General features: G+C 38.7%; 1 protein-coding gene across 1 annotated transcript; it reads left to right on the top strand.

Moving 5' to 3' along the window:
- LOC137973547 (cysteine protease ATG4D-like) lies at nt 1–15,919 on the top strand. The gene is made up of 11 exons (XM_068820380.1): nt 1–326; nt 1,027–1,110; nt 1,198–1,410; nt 2,176–2,231; nt 2,811–2,947; nt 5,478–5,548; nt 6,432–6,580; nt 7,610–7,688; nt 10,431–10,507; nt 11,086–11,205; nt 11,891–15,919. The coding sequence occupies exons 1-11, from the start codon at nt 161–163 to the stop codon at nt 12,113–12,115; spliced, it is 1,377 nt and encodes a 458-aa protein (XP_068676481.1). The 5' UTR covers nt 1–160; the 3' UTR covers nt 12,116–15,919.
- Nucleotides 15,920–16,801: the final 882 nt, after the last annotated feature.

The following is a 16,801-nucleotide window of genomic DNA, read 5'->3' as shown; positions in this document are numbered from 1 at the left end:
TTTTTAGAAAAATAGATTTCAGATATAAAGGGAAAGCAAAAATGTGGGGACGGGAGAAAGTGTTGAAATCCCGTGCCGAACGAAAAATCTTAAAGAGAATGGGACTGAATAAACTCCGGGATCCTTCAAATATGGTCCCGAGAGGTTCCCATAAAGGAACATGGCGGCTTTTTCAGGAGGTGGAAGCCTATCCAGCTCGTTTAGAAACAATATCAGAGTGAAAGCTCGAGAAAATAATGATGGCATTGATAGCGACGATGATGAGTTATTCGATGGCGATAAATTTAAAACACGATTGATGTCGATGTGGAATAACATGAGACACGGTTAGCTAGGGGAAGATAACGAACTAATATACTTTGTACGGCATTTGTTTAATTTTGCATGCTGCTTTCAGTGTTTATTGCATAATGTAGTGCTCTTTACGCTTGTAGCGGCGGTCTAGTTTAAGTTTGCATCTTTGATCCGAGCATCTAGTAGTATTTTCTTTTTTTGAGCGTGTTGAGAAATTAAGTCAGATAGATTGCAAAAAAATCTCTCATGTTATTATTATTATTATTATTATATTCGCAATTGACTTCTAAGCCGCACCATAATATTGATAGTGATGATGATGATAATAATAATAATGATGATGATAATAGTAATAATAATAATAATAATAATGATAATAATTATTAATAACAACAACAATACTTTATTTCATCCCATAGTTACAAATAAACTAATAACAATTATTCAATAATTATACAATAATAACAATAGTACAGCATAGAATAGGGGTGCTGGCTGCCCGAAATAACCTAAAAGTTAAAAATGCCGAGCAATAACAATAACAACAACAATAACAGTCTAGGAATCAAACCGGCGTTGACACCGGTGGAATAAACTTTAACATTACAATAATTGTGCATTACATAAACGTTGGTGAACTGATCTCAAATAATTTAATTAACCAGGATCCTGCACATCAAATTTGCAACGACTGTTAGTAATTGTAACTCTTTTAATTTTCATCTATCGTAGGTTTTGTTGTCCCCTTCAAAACAAACTTCAACGAAGACTCACCAATATGGCTTTTAGGAAGGTGTTATCATGCAAGAAACCATGGTAGGTAAAATCCCTACAGCATCTGCATAATCTTAAACTGTAAGGAATTTTAATAGCCATGGATATAATTCTTGTTCTTTATTGCAGAATTTAGTGGTGTGCATTCTTCAACAAAATGTAAGGTTCTTAGTATGGATGAATTTCAGCGGGACTTTAATTCATTAATTTGGTTGACATATCGGCGTGAAATCCCTCAGCTTGGAGACTCGATGCTAACAACTGATTGTGGTTGGGGCTGTATGATACGGAGTGGCCAGATGATGATAGCTACTGGGCTGGTTTATCATTTTCTTAAAAGAGGTACAGTAAGCAGACTAGTGTTCTCATCTTGTTTTTCACGTTTTTGCAGCCTTTTCTTTTACATGTACATGACATTACAGCAGCTATTTTTGAGGGTCAAGATGGGCTTATTTGATTATTTTGAAAACAATAGAAACTCAAGGACCATGCACTTCACTAAGAATGGACCCTAACCCTTTAGAGAGAAGTTGCCTGTATTGTTTGCTAATTCAATGACATGACAGGTTTATGATGTGTGGAATTGTATCTGATTTTGGTGTGAATCAAGGAAACATTGGCCACAATGGCATCCCAAACCAATCCTTGAGAAGTCGAACTCAACTTACAAGTATGGGAACCCTGCTAATTTGTTTTGGCTCGTGAACCTCGCAGATGCTGGTGATGAGAGTGAAAATCTTTAACACCGATCCGACCTCCCAAAATTTTAGAGACAGGTTTATTCCACAGGGAATCTTAAGGGTTCAAGTTGGCATTGGCGTTCGACCACTGGCCCGACTCTAATGTCAGACGTGGCCTTGGCTTACAAACCAACCTGGATAATCAGCATCTACACAGTGACAGAAAATTACTGGTTCTTGTCACCTTTTTTGTGATGTCAGCATGCCATGTACCATTTTCACATAAGCTTTACTTAAGATTTATTAGGTTAATACAGAAAACTGTCAAGAAGTGTCAAGCTTTGACATTGAGAGATTATATTACATTACACTTTACGTCATGATATTTGTGGTTGGTAAAATTAATGGGTTTTTAATGATATGGCAGACTGGAGAACCACAGGAAGATGTCATAATAGACAACAGGAACATTTCTACAGAACGGTAAGTTGAATGTTATTGACCTCCTATTATGCTTTGAATGGCTTGAATACTGAAGTACCAGTAACAAATAAAACATTTTTTACTGCTATCATCAGTCCTTTTGTGATTGGTGGCTTAATATCAACTTTTCCTATCTGTGCTTTTATGAAATGAAATGAAATTAAATTAAATTTGAAGTGACTCCAGAGCTGGCATAATTTTCCTTACTTTCAAAGATATACAGCTGTGTGCGTAGTGAATACAGTAAGATCATTATTATTATTTTATGGTTCAAATTTTTCTTGGTTTAAAAATTTTCAAACTAGTTCAATTTTAATTTTTTTAATACTAATGAAAAAACAAAATTGAATTGGTTTGAAAATTTTTAACCAAGAAAAATTTGAACCACAACATGACATTATGTGCTGACCAAGTAGAACTCTGATAATTCTGAGTCCCAAATGGGAATGTAACCAATGGCCCTCAAAGAATCTTCTGGCCAGATGCACTAACATCTGATTGTCTTTTTTGCTTTCTGTTTTCAATTCTTATTGAGCCTAAGTTGTAATGTATGACAATGCGTCACTGTTCTGAATACAGATACTTAGGTTCTTTGGGGATTTGGAAGATGAGGAACGTTGTCCATTTTCTCTCCATCGTCTTGTTTCTATTGGTAAACAAACAGGAAAAAGGGCAGGTGATTGGTATGGACCAGCATCTGTAGCTCACATTTTTAGGTAAGTGGGGACTAAAATGAAGAATGCTCATGCATTCGACCATTTTTAGTACATGTAATAGTTGTCATAATGATTACAGAAGCCATTTAAAATAGACCTTTTTGCCGATACGGCAGCCATTTTGATTTCTATTGTTTTGAAAGACATTACAGTGTATGGGATGCTCAGGGGGCAAATAAATATGTATTTGCCCAATTTGCCCCCTGGGAATCCTATGAGAGCTATTTGAAACAATAGAAATCAAAATGGTCGCCATATCTGCAAAAAGGTCTATTTGACTGTACTTTCTCGCTCATTCACTGACCAACTAACCAACTCACCTGCTAATTTAAGCAAGGTTTTCACTAGCGCAGAAGCAAAGGCATAATCATAAGACTAGTGCAAGCACTAGCATAAGCAAGTGAGAACACCCACGATCGTCTTCTTCTTAAGTCATGCTTATGTTGTAGTGCAAATGAGAGCAAGGCAGTTAGCCAGTCATCACTCACTATCCACAAACAAAATGGCAGATTTAGATTCGATTTCATCTGCAATCTTGATTACAGTTGAGGTAAGCTGGCACGAATGTCGCTAAGCACTGGCTGCCGGTGAAAATCGCTGCTTGAGAAAGGGGTGGTTGCCGGCTGAATTTTGGCCATCGATCTAAGCGACAGAGAAGACAAGGGCGTAGCCAGGGGGGGTCCTGGGGTTCCCGTGACCCCCCCTTTGTAAGCCATTTTTTACTCAAACAACCTACAATATTCAGGTTGCGAAAACACGAGTACCCTTTGTTTGACACAGTGTGACCCCCCCTTTGAAAAATCCTGGCTACGCCCATGGAAGATCACAAATTATGCTCTACAAAGTTTAAATGTCATTCAATGTGTTAACAAAAAAAATTGAATATTATTATTGTTAGCATACAGAATTATCACCAGAATTTATTTATACTGGAAATGAAATAAAATCGTTTTTTTAAGTACAGTTGTGTGTGTCTTCTCTTTTGGATCCCTGTATTTGCCATCTTGAAGAATGCCGGGTGTTGCAAGATACTGGGAACAATCTTGTTGCACTTGATTAGTAGCACTGCGCAGATCTAATCTTGTAGGAGAAATAAGTGATTGGATTTTTCCAAACTTGGTCACTACTCGAGGAGAATGGTTAATTTTAATATCAGTTATTTATGCTAAAAGGAAATACTGTTGGGGTACAATGGTGACCTTTTACCATTCAGTGGATTTCTATCAAAGAGGAATGTTGGAGCTGCCATTGATTGGTGGGCATTTTCTAGGCATGGAATAAGCACATTTTGACGAGTGTGTTAACAACTTTCTGGCTGCTTTCTGCATAATTTCTTGAAGCCACTTTTTTATATTTGGGACCTCTGTGAGAAATTTGACTCTGTACATGTATTTGGGACAAGATTTGAAACAGTTCCTGTTTTGAAACTACTTTCTTGTTGTTTCCTGTCAAGAGTTTGCAGTTGCTGCAAGCCCATTTCTTCTGAGTTATCATGTGATGTTGTCATTTTGTTACTTGTTTCAGCTCAGATCAATCCTGATCATCATTTCCTGAAAGGCTGAGTTGCTTTTCAGTTTTATCTTGCAATGTTGTCATCTTCCAAATAGCAATTAGACGTAACCCCTGCTGAACACCACACGACTGGTCCAGGACTACCCTCCTCGGTAGATTTAACTCCCACTGAAAAGCACTGAACTGGTACATGACTCCTCTGCAGATTTAACCCCCCTGAAAACCACTGAACTGGTCCAGGACTACCCTCTTCGGTAGATTTTAACTCCCCTTGAAACCACTCAACTGGTCCAGGACTACCCTTCTCGGTAGATTTAACCCCCCTTAAAACCACGGAACCGGATTTTACCTAAAACAGGAGCGAATGGCTAAGCTACTGCCATTAAAAAACGAAACTAAGTTACTAAATGCTTTTGAAGTCAAAGTTGACGTTGACGTTGAAGTTGAAGTTGACGTGGAAGTCGAAGTCGACTGCGAAACCAGACCCGCAACAAACTGCTGGGGTTGCTGCTGTTCCTGCTGCTCTGTTAGGCTCATTTCGAGTTGGTGGTCAAACCATGTTTGAAAGTGCTCTCAACACCACAGCAAATTGGGGAGCCGTAAGGTGCATAGAATCAGTGGACACAATTTCTTCTTTCGACTTTAACCACCTGACACATACGCATATTTAGTGTGGTCTTATATAATAGCTAATGTCGTCACACAGGGGTAATGAATATCCAATGAACTATGAATACATCTGTGAAGGAAGGGTGGAGTAGGATAGAGGCAATGGGGAAGATCAGGGAGGGGTAGGAAAAGCAGAATGAAGAAAACGAATGTCTTGTTCTTTTTTTAACCCCCCCCCCCCCAAAAAAAAAAAAAACCCAAGCCCCTGTTTTTAATTACACCCCCCAAAAAAGGAAAATCCCTTTTTTAGACAGTTGATAAAGATAAAAACATTTTGAACTGATTTAAAATAAATTAACTAGGGGATAATTTGTTGAACTACAACACAATCATTTATTTTCCCTTTTAGACTAGCAATGGCAGGTGGAACCCACCCTCTTCTCCATGATGTAAATATTTATGTAGCTCAAGATTGTACAGGTTAGAGAAAATCTTTTTGACTAAGTCCTAGGTGTTGCACTGAGCAAACTTTCTCATCAGCATCATTATAGAATATTAAATTAAAATTTATTTTTTTCTTTGGCCATAAATGCTGTAAACGCTTTGTTTATAGTGCAAGTCCACTTAGCTATCAAGCTAACTAGTTTACAGGCACGCCACTTTTAACAATGTGAAAGAAACAATTTGAACTTAACAGAAACATTATTAAGAACCCCAACTGGCCAGGAGCAACCAGTTGCCTATTTACAAAGTGTGGTAGAGTTGAATCCGGGACAACTAGAAACAAGCCAAACCAGAGGTCAGAACGGGATTTGAACCATTTTTAGACAGGGAAATAAGGAAAGTGAGAGGAAAGTAGAAAAGAAGGAAATTAAAGTTGTAGAGAAGTAGTGATAGCCAGGCAAAACCCAGCTGCTGTCACCAAAGAGTTGCAGACATTTCTAGTGTGTTATGTTCTCTGATCCCTTGAACCACAGTAAAAAAGTATTATTGGCAGTAGCTGTTTTGGTAACCACGTGTTCAAAGCAAGGCCAATAAAAACAAGAAGTAATATAACTTCATGTGGCAGCTCTGACCTCGTCAGTCTTAATTAAAGATAGGTGGTCATGGAACACCCTATACTGACAATGCATAGGGTGAACTATCAGCTACGTCCAGCAAAAGTTTGCTTTGGTTGCAAAATTGTGCCGTATTATTCTAAGACATGATTCCTCTAGAGATAGTTTTAGAAGGTTAGGATGGGTTGACATAGCAACAAACCCCACCATAATGAAAGTTTAAAAACCTGTGATATTTCTTTATCAGTTCACTGATATCTTTTTTTGCCTTTAATGTAATTGCATTCATTTGCCTTGGCTCACAGTTTACACAGATGAGGTGGAACGTCTTTGTACGACCTGTAGAACACATAACTGGAACTGCTCTGGTAACAAATGGCAGTCAGTTATAATTTTAGTCCCTGTGCGTCTGGGAGGAGAAGCATTAAATCCCATTTATTTACCTTGTGTTAAGGTGAGAAGCAGCCATTAATCACCCATTAACCCTTTGACCCCCAACCCGGCCAGACTTAGTATTTTACTCTGTCTAATGCCAGACGATTTTACTCGTCAATGGGGAGCCCCTGGGAGTCAATGGGTTAATCACTCACTGAAAAACCTCTGTCCCCATTAAGACTACAATCAAAATAATAATGATCGATATCCAGGGCAGGGTTCGTGCTACTCCTTGAAGTCCTTGAAAAGCCCTGGAATTTAATTTTGGACTTCAAGGGCGCTTGGAAAGTCCTTGAAAAAAAGGATTTGGTGGGAAACTGCTTGAAAACTTCTTGAATTTTTGCTTGGATGAAAATTGTTGAGATTGCATCATACTAAGTTTAAGGGACATTTTAAAATAGAGCGCAAATTTGACTATCAGGGAAAAATTAAATGCAAAAATTAAAATGCCTGTGCGTGCACTTACCTCGCAGGGACGTGGGAAAGAATATCAAGGTAGGCTTTTTCAGCAAAGGAAACACTGAAACACGAAATATGGGATAGAAATCTCCTTACAAACACTCCTTGAAAAGTCAATTTTCTGATTCTTGAAAACTCCTTGAATACTCCTGGAATGTTATGTATAAAATCCAGTGCGAACCCTGCCAGGGTTGTCATTATGATATATTAATTTTGTAATATTGATCATTAATACAGCTCAGTAATGTGAAGAGAAACTAATGTGAATAAAAACTAAGAGGGACAGACATCACAAAACCTGGTCAGAGCTAATGTCTGTCTCTAATATCATACCCACTTGAGGAAATGGATAATGATGAGTAATGTTAAGAGAGTAAGGGTTTTGGGAAGAAGCGGTGGGAGATGAGAGCAGATTGGTTTCATTTGGTAAAGAAATTAAGAATAACAGTTAACTATTAATTTATTGGTATTCATTACTTGGAGCGATTTCAAACACTTACGATTTTTTCACATCATAAATTAAGCCCAGATGAAATTAGGAAAATAAAAAAATGGTTAACACCAGTTTACTGATAGTGTGTTTCTTCAGTCTCTTTTTACGCTAGATCATTGCATTGGAGTCATTGGTGGACGGCCAAGACATTCTCTTTATTTTGTTGGTTTTCAAGGTGAGGCAATAATAATAATAATAATGATAATGATAATAATAATAATAATTATTATTATTATTATTATTATTATTATTCTTTAGTTTTAGGTGTCAGTTGTTTAGGTGTCGGGTGTCATTTCGTCTAATCATTCAAAGCCTCCAAAACAAGCTACATTAATTAATTTATGTAGGTGAAAATTATTGCACTTATGTAACAATTTGCAATGAGTGTGTGTCAAGCTCAGTCTCATTTGAAGGTTTTTCAATGTTATTATAGATTTTTGAGAGGCATGCTATAACCATACGATATGAATAACAATGTTAATGATGATTGATAGTGATCTGAGATCCTGGGTTCAAGGCATGTTCTGACCACTCATTGAATTTGTTCCAGGTAGTCCCTGGTTCAATTCCTGGCTGCACTTGTAAATAGCCAACTGTTTTGCCTCTGGCCAGTTGGGGTCCTTAAAAGTTGTTCTGTTCAATGCTCAGAGATATTAGCTACTAGCTATTCTAAAACTCCAAGGGTAAATAATGATACTTACTTACTTATTATGACGATAATTGAAAAAATTACTCTTGCTTACATGTATTTATACCAAATTGCACTGAGAATCTTGCGATCACCTATACTTACAAATGAGGTAAACTAATCAGTGACACCTGTCTGCCTATTAAAAAATTGTTTAAAAAATGTTTTAAAGTACTTATCAGTTCAAAAATTACACTGGAATTAACATGTGTAGCCCGGGTCACAATACAATTGCAATGTACATCTGTAGATATACTATTAGTTGTGGTTACACACACCTTGGGTTTGGGGTCTTCTGGTGGTTAAATGGCTTGGGTTCGGTTCAGCTCAGCTTTCATGTTATCCTTGGGGATGTGATTACAAAGTAAAAGACTTCCCTCAGGGTAAATTAAAGTCTTCTACAAGCCTAGAAGGCCCATCAGGCTGGCTCTTATCTCTGGTTACTATAGCATAAAGCGAATAGGAGTATTTCTACTCCTGGCCCTGGATGGGATGCTAGTCCATCGCAGGGTTACCCCCAGCATTAAATTCACTAGTACCCATTTACACACCTGGGTGGAGAGAGGCACTGTGAGAGTAAAGTGTCTTGCCCAACAACACAACACAATGACCCCAACCAGGACCCGAACCCGGACTACTCGATCCGGCCACCACGCCTCCCTGGGTAAAATAATAGGGTATAATTAATATAATTAGGGATCTTAGTGTATTAGCTATGTTCTGCTAGTTATGATTGGCCAAACCTCATCAGGGAGCAGATAAACTGTACTTTTCAGTTTAGGAACTGTCATGGGAAGTTCTTTTGTTCTTTTTGATGAATCCATGGAAATAACCCTAGGGTAGTTTCGGTCTAGGGAAAGTGGTTACACATAAAAACGTCCTTTCCCCTGGGCAAACACTGTTTGCTTATGGATAAAAGGGTAGTGTAACCACAACTATTGTATGGTAACTTGAATAGCCTTGTAGTCTACATGTGTAAGTTCCAATTTTTTGTTTTTGGACAAATTTTATTCCAACTGTCAGCCCACTGGTGGAAGTAAATACTCGAATGCTTCGACAGAAAGGCAATATCTCTCCTGAAATCCACATGGACTTTTAATATCAAACAACCGTCTTTCCTCAAAATTTCTAGGTTGCTGAATAATGTGTCTCAATGGTTCTTTAAGTTATTCTTCGCTTGATGAGAACATATCAAAGTTGTGAAATATGTTTCCTACATGTCATACGTTAAGCTTGCAAGTAACTTATGACTTGTAGTTCGCACTTGTAATTAATTTGGACGTTTGTAAAGATTCAAGTCGGACCCCTGTAAAACTTTTATTGAATTGTACACTTACCAAATTCCACAGGTGTAGCGTTACAACTGTGATTACATGTCGGAGTTTTGTAACAATAACTTGTAACGATGTTTATTGAACTCATTTTCGTGCACGCATGTAAAAACAAGGGTTCAACTTGTACACTACAAGTGTAACTTTTTGTTGAATATTTGACCCAAGGTCTGTTTTGAATTTTCTACATGCTACTTCACTTGCACCATATTGACTTACCAAAATAATACTGTCATCCATGCAAAGTTGTATTAATCTTTGGAATAGCAAAACCATTAGGGTTTCTGAGATGGTACCTACAGCTGTTGGGATAAAATATTTCTCCACCTTGTTCCCAGGGTCTCTCTTCAATGACAAAGGAGGTAGAGAAGAGAGGCCCTGGGGACGAGGTTGAATATTTCCCTCAGTTTCGATCTATACCAAAATTAAGCAAGTAAGGCAAAGTTGTCTATTCCGCTTGGTTGCTTATGAGTATATTACATATCAGATGTAGTTGTTGTTTTTCTGAAATTGTAGTGGTCTTTCTGTGGCTCACACCATAGTGATAAATATAATTTTGTGGTAAACCAGGTGTTAGAGCGGTTTTTAACTGTGTGTTAGAAGTAATTAGCGAGTTGCTTTGGTGATTGGTTCAAAGTTCTCGCGCCACTTTTTCAACCAATCAGAAGTGAAACCAAAACCAATCGTGGCTCGCGCGTGCACATTTTCCCGCGCTTTGTGTCGGCTACATGTAATTACTTCGAGTTTTGATTGGTTTACCGGATTGTCTTCGTCCTTTTTGATTGGTTTTGGTTTTACGACACTCGATTGAAACTCGCTCTAACGAAACTCATGTGTAAATTAATTCAGCACTTTTTACACATTTCATCCACTTGATGATTTGTGTTGTGTTGAACAGATGAAAAGATGGTTTGCTTGGATCCTCATTACTGTCAGTCAGCGGTTGATATGTCACGAGAAGATTTTCCCACAGAGGTAGGTTGTATTTTTGAATGCAGATGGATATTTAAGGTAAGGGGAGGTTGCTCTTCATCAAGCCTTCCGGACAAAAGCGTCTCGTGATTTGTGTACAAGCACCTTTGTCATTTCTCGTAATTTCCCAGAATTTTGTGCAACAGGCAGCAGTTAATTACGTATCAAGAAAATAGCAAGGACAGGGACAAGTGGAAATTGGCTGAGTTTTTCAAACGGACATAAAACCGGGGCAAAAATCGTACAATTTAAACGTTTGCTCTTGATTTATTGGTGATTCAAGGGAAGACCCATGTCATATGGAAGATAGAAACCTGCGAGGTATTTGGGTCCAGAGTTCAAACATCAAATCATCATTAGTGGTCTTTATTGCCCAGTTTCAACAAAAAAAGCGTCTTTTGTTAACAATAACGACACGGTCATGTTTCTTTCATGACAGACTTGCACAATGTTAATATTGGCGGTAATAATTTCAAGACAAACGAGACTTTCTTTGTAATTCTGGAATTCATGACTCCATGTGAATGTGGGATCCCTATCTTGCTAAATCTAACTGTGCCTTGTTCGTGTCTCTTTGTTAGTCTTTCCACAGTATTCAGCCCAGGACAATGTCATTTAAAAAGATGGATCCCTCATGCACCATAGGATTTTACTGTGATTCAAAAGCAGACTTTGAGCTGTTTCGTCAACAAGCAACAGAAGTAAGCTCTTCAAACGCGCACGATCCTGAAGTGGAGTTACATACAAATATACATACATTGTGGAAGAGAAAAACAAATAAACTACAAGTTCATCCCAACAACCCTGGAAACAGGCTTGTAGGGATGAACTTGTAGTTTATTTGTTTTCTTCTTCCACAATATATACTTCGCTCTACTTCTATGTATTGAGCACTGTTCTACGAAAATCAAATCACTTTACATATATACATATATATAAAAGTATCTATAAGATTTAACTGGTCGGTTAAGCAAAGAGACAAGCGACAAAAAAAAATCAGTAGATACATGATCTAACAAAATTATAGATGAATTAAGGTAAGGATAGTTCTGAAATAGTACAACAGAAAGATGGCTAAAATTACGACAAGTGTGTATGCATTTGCATTTAACCTTTCGTATAGCCTTTTTGAAAGACTTTGCGTTATGTTTCCTACGAAATCAGAGGAAAATCTAGGAGAACTTTACAGAAAGGTCGTGTGAAAGGAAGATGCCCTAAACACCAAGTTGAGTGAGAACACACCTTTCAAATTGCGTGTTTTCGCGTGACAGTCGCCACTGGGACTCGCGTGTCATTCCGCGCGATGTTTCTTAATTGAGCCATGATGATCTGTTTTTCTTGCATTCCGGTAAAAAAAATGTTTCATGTTATTCACGTTTGATGCAGGTTTTACGTCCGCCAATGCAACGCGGTGATTATCCCATGTTTATTTTTGCGTCACACCGTAAACCGCAGGCTCCAGATAATGCGGTGCGAAGTGCAAGCCTGTCCGAGAGCCTCCTGGAGTGTTCAAAGCCTGGGCCCGAGCTGGTTGACGGAAGACAGGAAACTTCACATCGTTTATCCACAATAAGCTGTTCCCCACCTCCGGAGGAGTACGTCGTTCTTTGATGCTGGTGAGGGGTGGGTTTGCAGTTTGATTGATGCAGTTAGCTAGCGTGAAATGCTGAAAATCCCCCCCCCCCCCTTCCTCTTCCCCCTTAATTAAATAACTTGAGAACAACGGAGAGCATTTAATTCGTGAAACTTCACAGTCATTTTTCTTTTTGTTACCTTGAATACATGTTAAAAGATCGGCCTTCCAAAACATGCGGTTGGCAATTTCACAGATGGCTTTTCGGGACTTTCGAGAAACAGACCCCATATTACTGATAAAGTGATATTTTTGTGCGGTTTAAAACTATCTGGAGAAAGTAGATCTTAGAAAGTACTCTTGGTATCCAAAAAGAAAATTGGGGGTAAACATGCATGTTTCAGAGACAATATTAAGCTTCAATTTGAGAAAGAACACCATACATTGCTTTGTATTTTAAAGCTTTTTGCAAATATTATTCATGAATTATCTCTGAAAAATGCGTGGTTTAACCCCAATTTTCATTTTGGATTTCAATAACACTTGTCAAGATCTACATTTCTTACATAATGATAAACCAGGGCAAAAATACCTTTAAATTAGTAGGCACCGTCCTTACGTGATTTTCGTAATCGTTTTTATCGATCCCTTACAGTTCCCTTTCACCAGGGATCGATGATAAAAATAAAAAAAACATTCATATGAATGTGTCTTTTGCAAACAAGAGAAGTTATCGATTTCCTGCTTGACAAATACCATTTCAGTACTAGTTGAAGTCAGGAAAACGTTTTAATATTATGATTTTATATCGACTGTTGTTTTAATTTTCCACCAGAAGAATCTACTCATTCGCGGAGTGGAATATTTTTAATCTATATTTTACGTTGTACATAGCTCGATCAATTTTTGGTTCTCGTGAGAAGTTCAGGTTTCAGCTGACGTTTGGAGAAAATTACTGAATGTAATCATTGTTGATCCAATTTCAATGATGTGTCTTATGCCAGTATAAACCGGCAAAAAGACTTTGTTGCACGAATGAAATTCTCCAAATTTGTCAAATAGAAAGAATTTAACAGATTATTTATGGAGAATGGGCGTATTCGTACGCGGGAGGAATGGGGCGGGTGCAGTGCAGAGTGAGTGGGCTTTGATGACCTCAGTGTCGTTTTATAATAGGAACGTTTATACGAGAGAAAATAAGCCGCGGCTTTCATAAGACGCGAACACCCCGTATAAATGGTACAAAATCTACGTTCACGGCTTTCTCAAACCGCGGCATATCCTAGCCTGGGAGTTTATACTCGTATAAATACTTCCTTTCGCGTATTATGTACACCGCGGCCAGAGTAAGCCGCGGCTTATTTTTCTCTCGTATAAACAGCCCTATTGTCAGTTTTTGACAATGGCCAAGATGGGTCTTATTAGGGTGGTATAGATACTGAGGCCAACCTCTTTATGTAATCGCGCTCTTCTGCACTCGTTGCCGTAGCCGTCGTCTTTGGTGAAAAGGGAGCTTAAGCAACGACAACGGCGACGGCAACGAGAACGTCACAAATTTGCATATTTAGTGGGTAAAAACAATAGCTTTGCACGCTCTGCACGTGCGTTTTTCACTTTTGTCCATTTCGTTGCCGTCGTCAGCAAAACAAGAACGTGAAATATCCAAGATTATGGTTTTATGAAGAACGTCAGCACTTGAAGATAAATTTTCATTTTCTCCCCGAAATTGAGTGCCGTTCCGACTGGTGTCATTTTTGAGGAATTACCACACCCTTGTCATATTAAAAACGTTGAAATAGTAACGAAGCGATTAAAATAACGCAAATGTATATTTTGAGATGATGTTCTCTGTTGCCGTCGCCGTTGTCGTTGCTTAAGCGCCCTAAACTCCCTCTGAGATGACGTGAAATATGGGGAGAACAAAAAAGTCGCAAACGTGGCGATAGGCGAGTGTGTCACTGATGTTCTTACCATATTTCACATCTTCTTTGAACTATTACTGAACAGACGCTCGGCAACATGGAATCTATTTCTTTTATAAAGTAAAGAATTTAAAAGAGTTTTTGATGGTGACATTAGCTATGCGTCTGTCCTGTAATAGGTCGTAGCTGAGAACCAATCAAAATGTGTGCATTATTGATCTTTTTGTAAAATTGATATTTGATAATTATTTAATATTAAGTGTATCAAGCATTGAGAGGTTGTGCCCAACTTTCTTCACAGGGGAGATAGTTTGTGGCGTAAGGTCACTTGATGCCCTATTTGTTCAATTTGTAGATGAGCTCAAAATGCATGAAACAACATTAAGAGAGACAGTTTTCCAATGAGTGTCCAGGGAAATTCCTTGATTTCCTTCGGTTTTCCAAATGCGACTTGTTCAAGTGCGTTTTTCCCGCCTTCAGCGACGGTTGGTGTAATCCATCTACATTGTGATTGGCTAATTAATTGTCAACATTTGTCGTGATTGGCCAAAGGGATCGTTACGGTTTTGGTTTACGACACTCAATTGAACACTGCTCAAACCACAGTATTGGCTTACTTAGCTTAGAATTGTCTCGTGTCTTTAAATGGAGGTGCGTGTTAAGACATTAATTTTTACAACGCGTATAGCGCTCGCGTATTAACGTCCGCTTCGAGGTAGCCAATAATGACTTCGATGTACTGTAAAATAGAAGTATGTATTTGTCATATGGCCCGTATGGCCCCGCGCACGCTTTCATTGTAAAACTAGTGGGGAAAATCCCCGTATGGGGGCCGTACGCATTATCGCGAACAGGGTTGGAAAAAGCCGCACTGCCCTGCTAGGAACACGTACTGCTCCGTGCGATGCGATTTTAGAGGATTTCATTATTTACAGCCAGAAAAGCAAATGCAAACAACATATTAGATAAATTTTCTATGGACATTTTTGTTACTTATTTTGTCCAAACTTCATCTTCTGAGTCCTCGTGAATATTATAAAAGAGCCCATTCTCTATTTTCGAATTCCCCATAATACACTTTGTTTGCCCCCCCAAATTTTGCATAAACCATTGTTTTCAAATGCTCTTGGGAATATGCAGTGTCCCCAAGAGCATTTGAAAACAATAGTTTATGCAAAATTTGGGGGGCAAACAAAGTGTATTATGGGGAATTCGAAAATAGAGAATATGATAAAATGCTTATTGACTGCGTTTTCATACAAAATTTATCTAATATGTTGTTTCAAGAGAAAATGAGGGGACAGAGAGGGAGGCTCCCGGTCCAGCCCTGGGATATGTCATGTCCACGAAAGTTATTTTTAGACGAGCTCAAGTCTTTGTTCTAGCGGAAGGCTGTCTTCCGAGACGTCCGCATACAGGTCAACCTCGGTCTGATGTTTGAAAGAAAAGCAAAGATTTCATATGAGCAATGGCGGGCGAAGTGGACTTAACGTCTGCATGCGGACGTCTCAGAAGACAGACTTCCGCTCGTCTAAAAATAACTTTCGTGGATATGACATATCCCGGCCAACGCCCTGAGCCTCCCTCTCTGTCCCCTCATTTTCTCTTGGTTGTTTGCATTTGCTTTTCTGGCTGTAAATAATTTAGATGTTTTAAAGCTACGAAAACCTCTAAAATCGCATCGTATGGATCAATTCGTGTTCCTAGCAAGGCCGTAGGGCTTTTTCCAGCCCTGCTTGCGCTAATGAGTACGGCCCTCATACGGGGATTTTCCCAATAGTTTTACAATCAAAGCGCGCGCAGTCCGCACGGGCCATGCGATGAAAGGATATATTTCAAATATCAGAGATCTCAGCTGTAATAAATTGAAAAGGATTTTATACTAATGAACAAATAAAATAATTTTGGCCGGGCCGACAAGAGAAATGTACTGCCTTGTTCGTACTTCTATGCAGTGTAAAGAACATTTTCCGAATTAGTACGTCATTTATTCAGATCCACTGCCTTGCGAAAAAGCCCCTCATTTTCGGGTGATGTAGCAGCTCTCATAACGTATAATGTGATTGGTTCGCTACCATAGCCAAAAATAAAGACTAAACAATTGAAACAGTGACTTAGACTTAAACGCAGTAGAAGCTGCTTACAATACCAAACAGTAGGTAACCTTCGATCAGGCTCCATTTCCGTTACGCTATAGCGCCGACATAAGAGAACGTTAGAGCGATTGTCAATTGGACCTGATCGCAGGGTAAACAGTAGCAGGTTACGAGAGTTGCTACACTACCGCGTAAATCTTGTTTTAAGACTTCGTCTGGTATGATGGTTGTTTCCAAAAGAGCGGCAATGAGATGTAGGCGACACAAAGTGAGCCCTTATTTAACGGAGTTATGAAGCAAGCAACCGTGGACAATCTTCCTGTCGGTGTACGTTGGATCAGTGGTTTGATCTGATCGGCGTAATTACAAGTTGAGAAACTAAATATTTTAAGCAAGAGCCGATACAACGTAGATTTGATTTTCGTGGTGTACACCACTAAAATCAAATCACCGTTGTATCGGCTCTTGCTTAAAATATTTAGTTTCCAAATTTAACATGCGCCCTTGTGACACATGGTGACGTGTGTTTGTTGTCAGAAATGCAGCTGTATAGACCACTATCAGAAATGGCGACCTCCGTCACGTTCTTTTGTATTTATGTTACTCATTCGCTCGTCGTAGCAAGGCTAGAAAAGCTTATTAGCAAGGCCTTCCAAGGGATTTGGGAAACAGGGGAACAATATGTCAAAATATTATAGGGAACAAG

Source organism: Montipora foliosa, chromosome 10 (assembly GCF_036669935.1).
Source record: "Montipora foliosa isolate CH-2021 chromosome 10, ASM3666993v2, whole genome shotgun sequence".
NCBI classification, from domain to species: Eukaryota; Metazoa; Cnidaria; class Anthozoa; order Scleractinia; family Acroporidae; genus Montipora; species Montipora foliosa.
This window is presented reverse-complemented; position numbering and strand designations above follow the sequence as displayed.

Excerpts from the sequence above, each read along its gene's own strand:
- LOC137973547 (XM_068820380.1), top strand. The coding sequence starts at position 161 with ATGGCGGCTTTTTCAGGAGGTGGAAGCCTATCCAGCTCGTTTAGAAAC. Across the intron at positions 2,232-2,810 it reads AGGAACATTTCTACAGAACG|ATACTTAGGTTCTTTGGGGA; the intron begins GTAAGTTGAATG and ends TTCTGAATACAG. Across the intron at positions 7,689-10,430 it reads TTATTTTGTTGGTTTTCAAG|ATGAAAAGATGGTTTGCTTG; the intron begins GTGAGGCAATAA and ends TGTGTTGAACAG.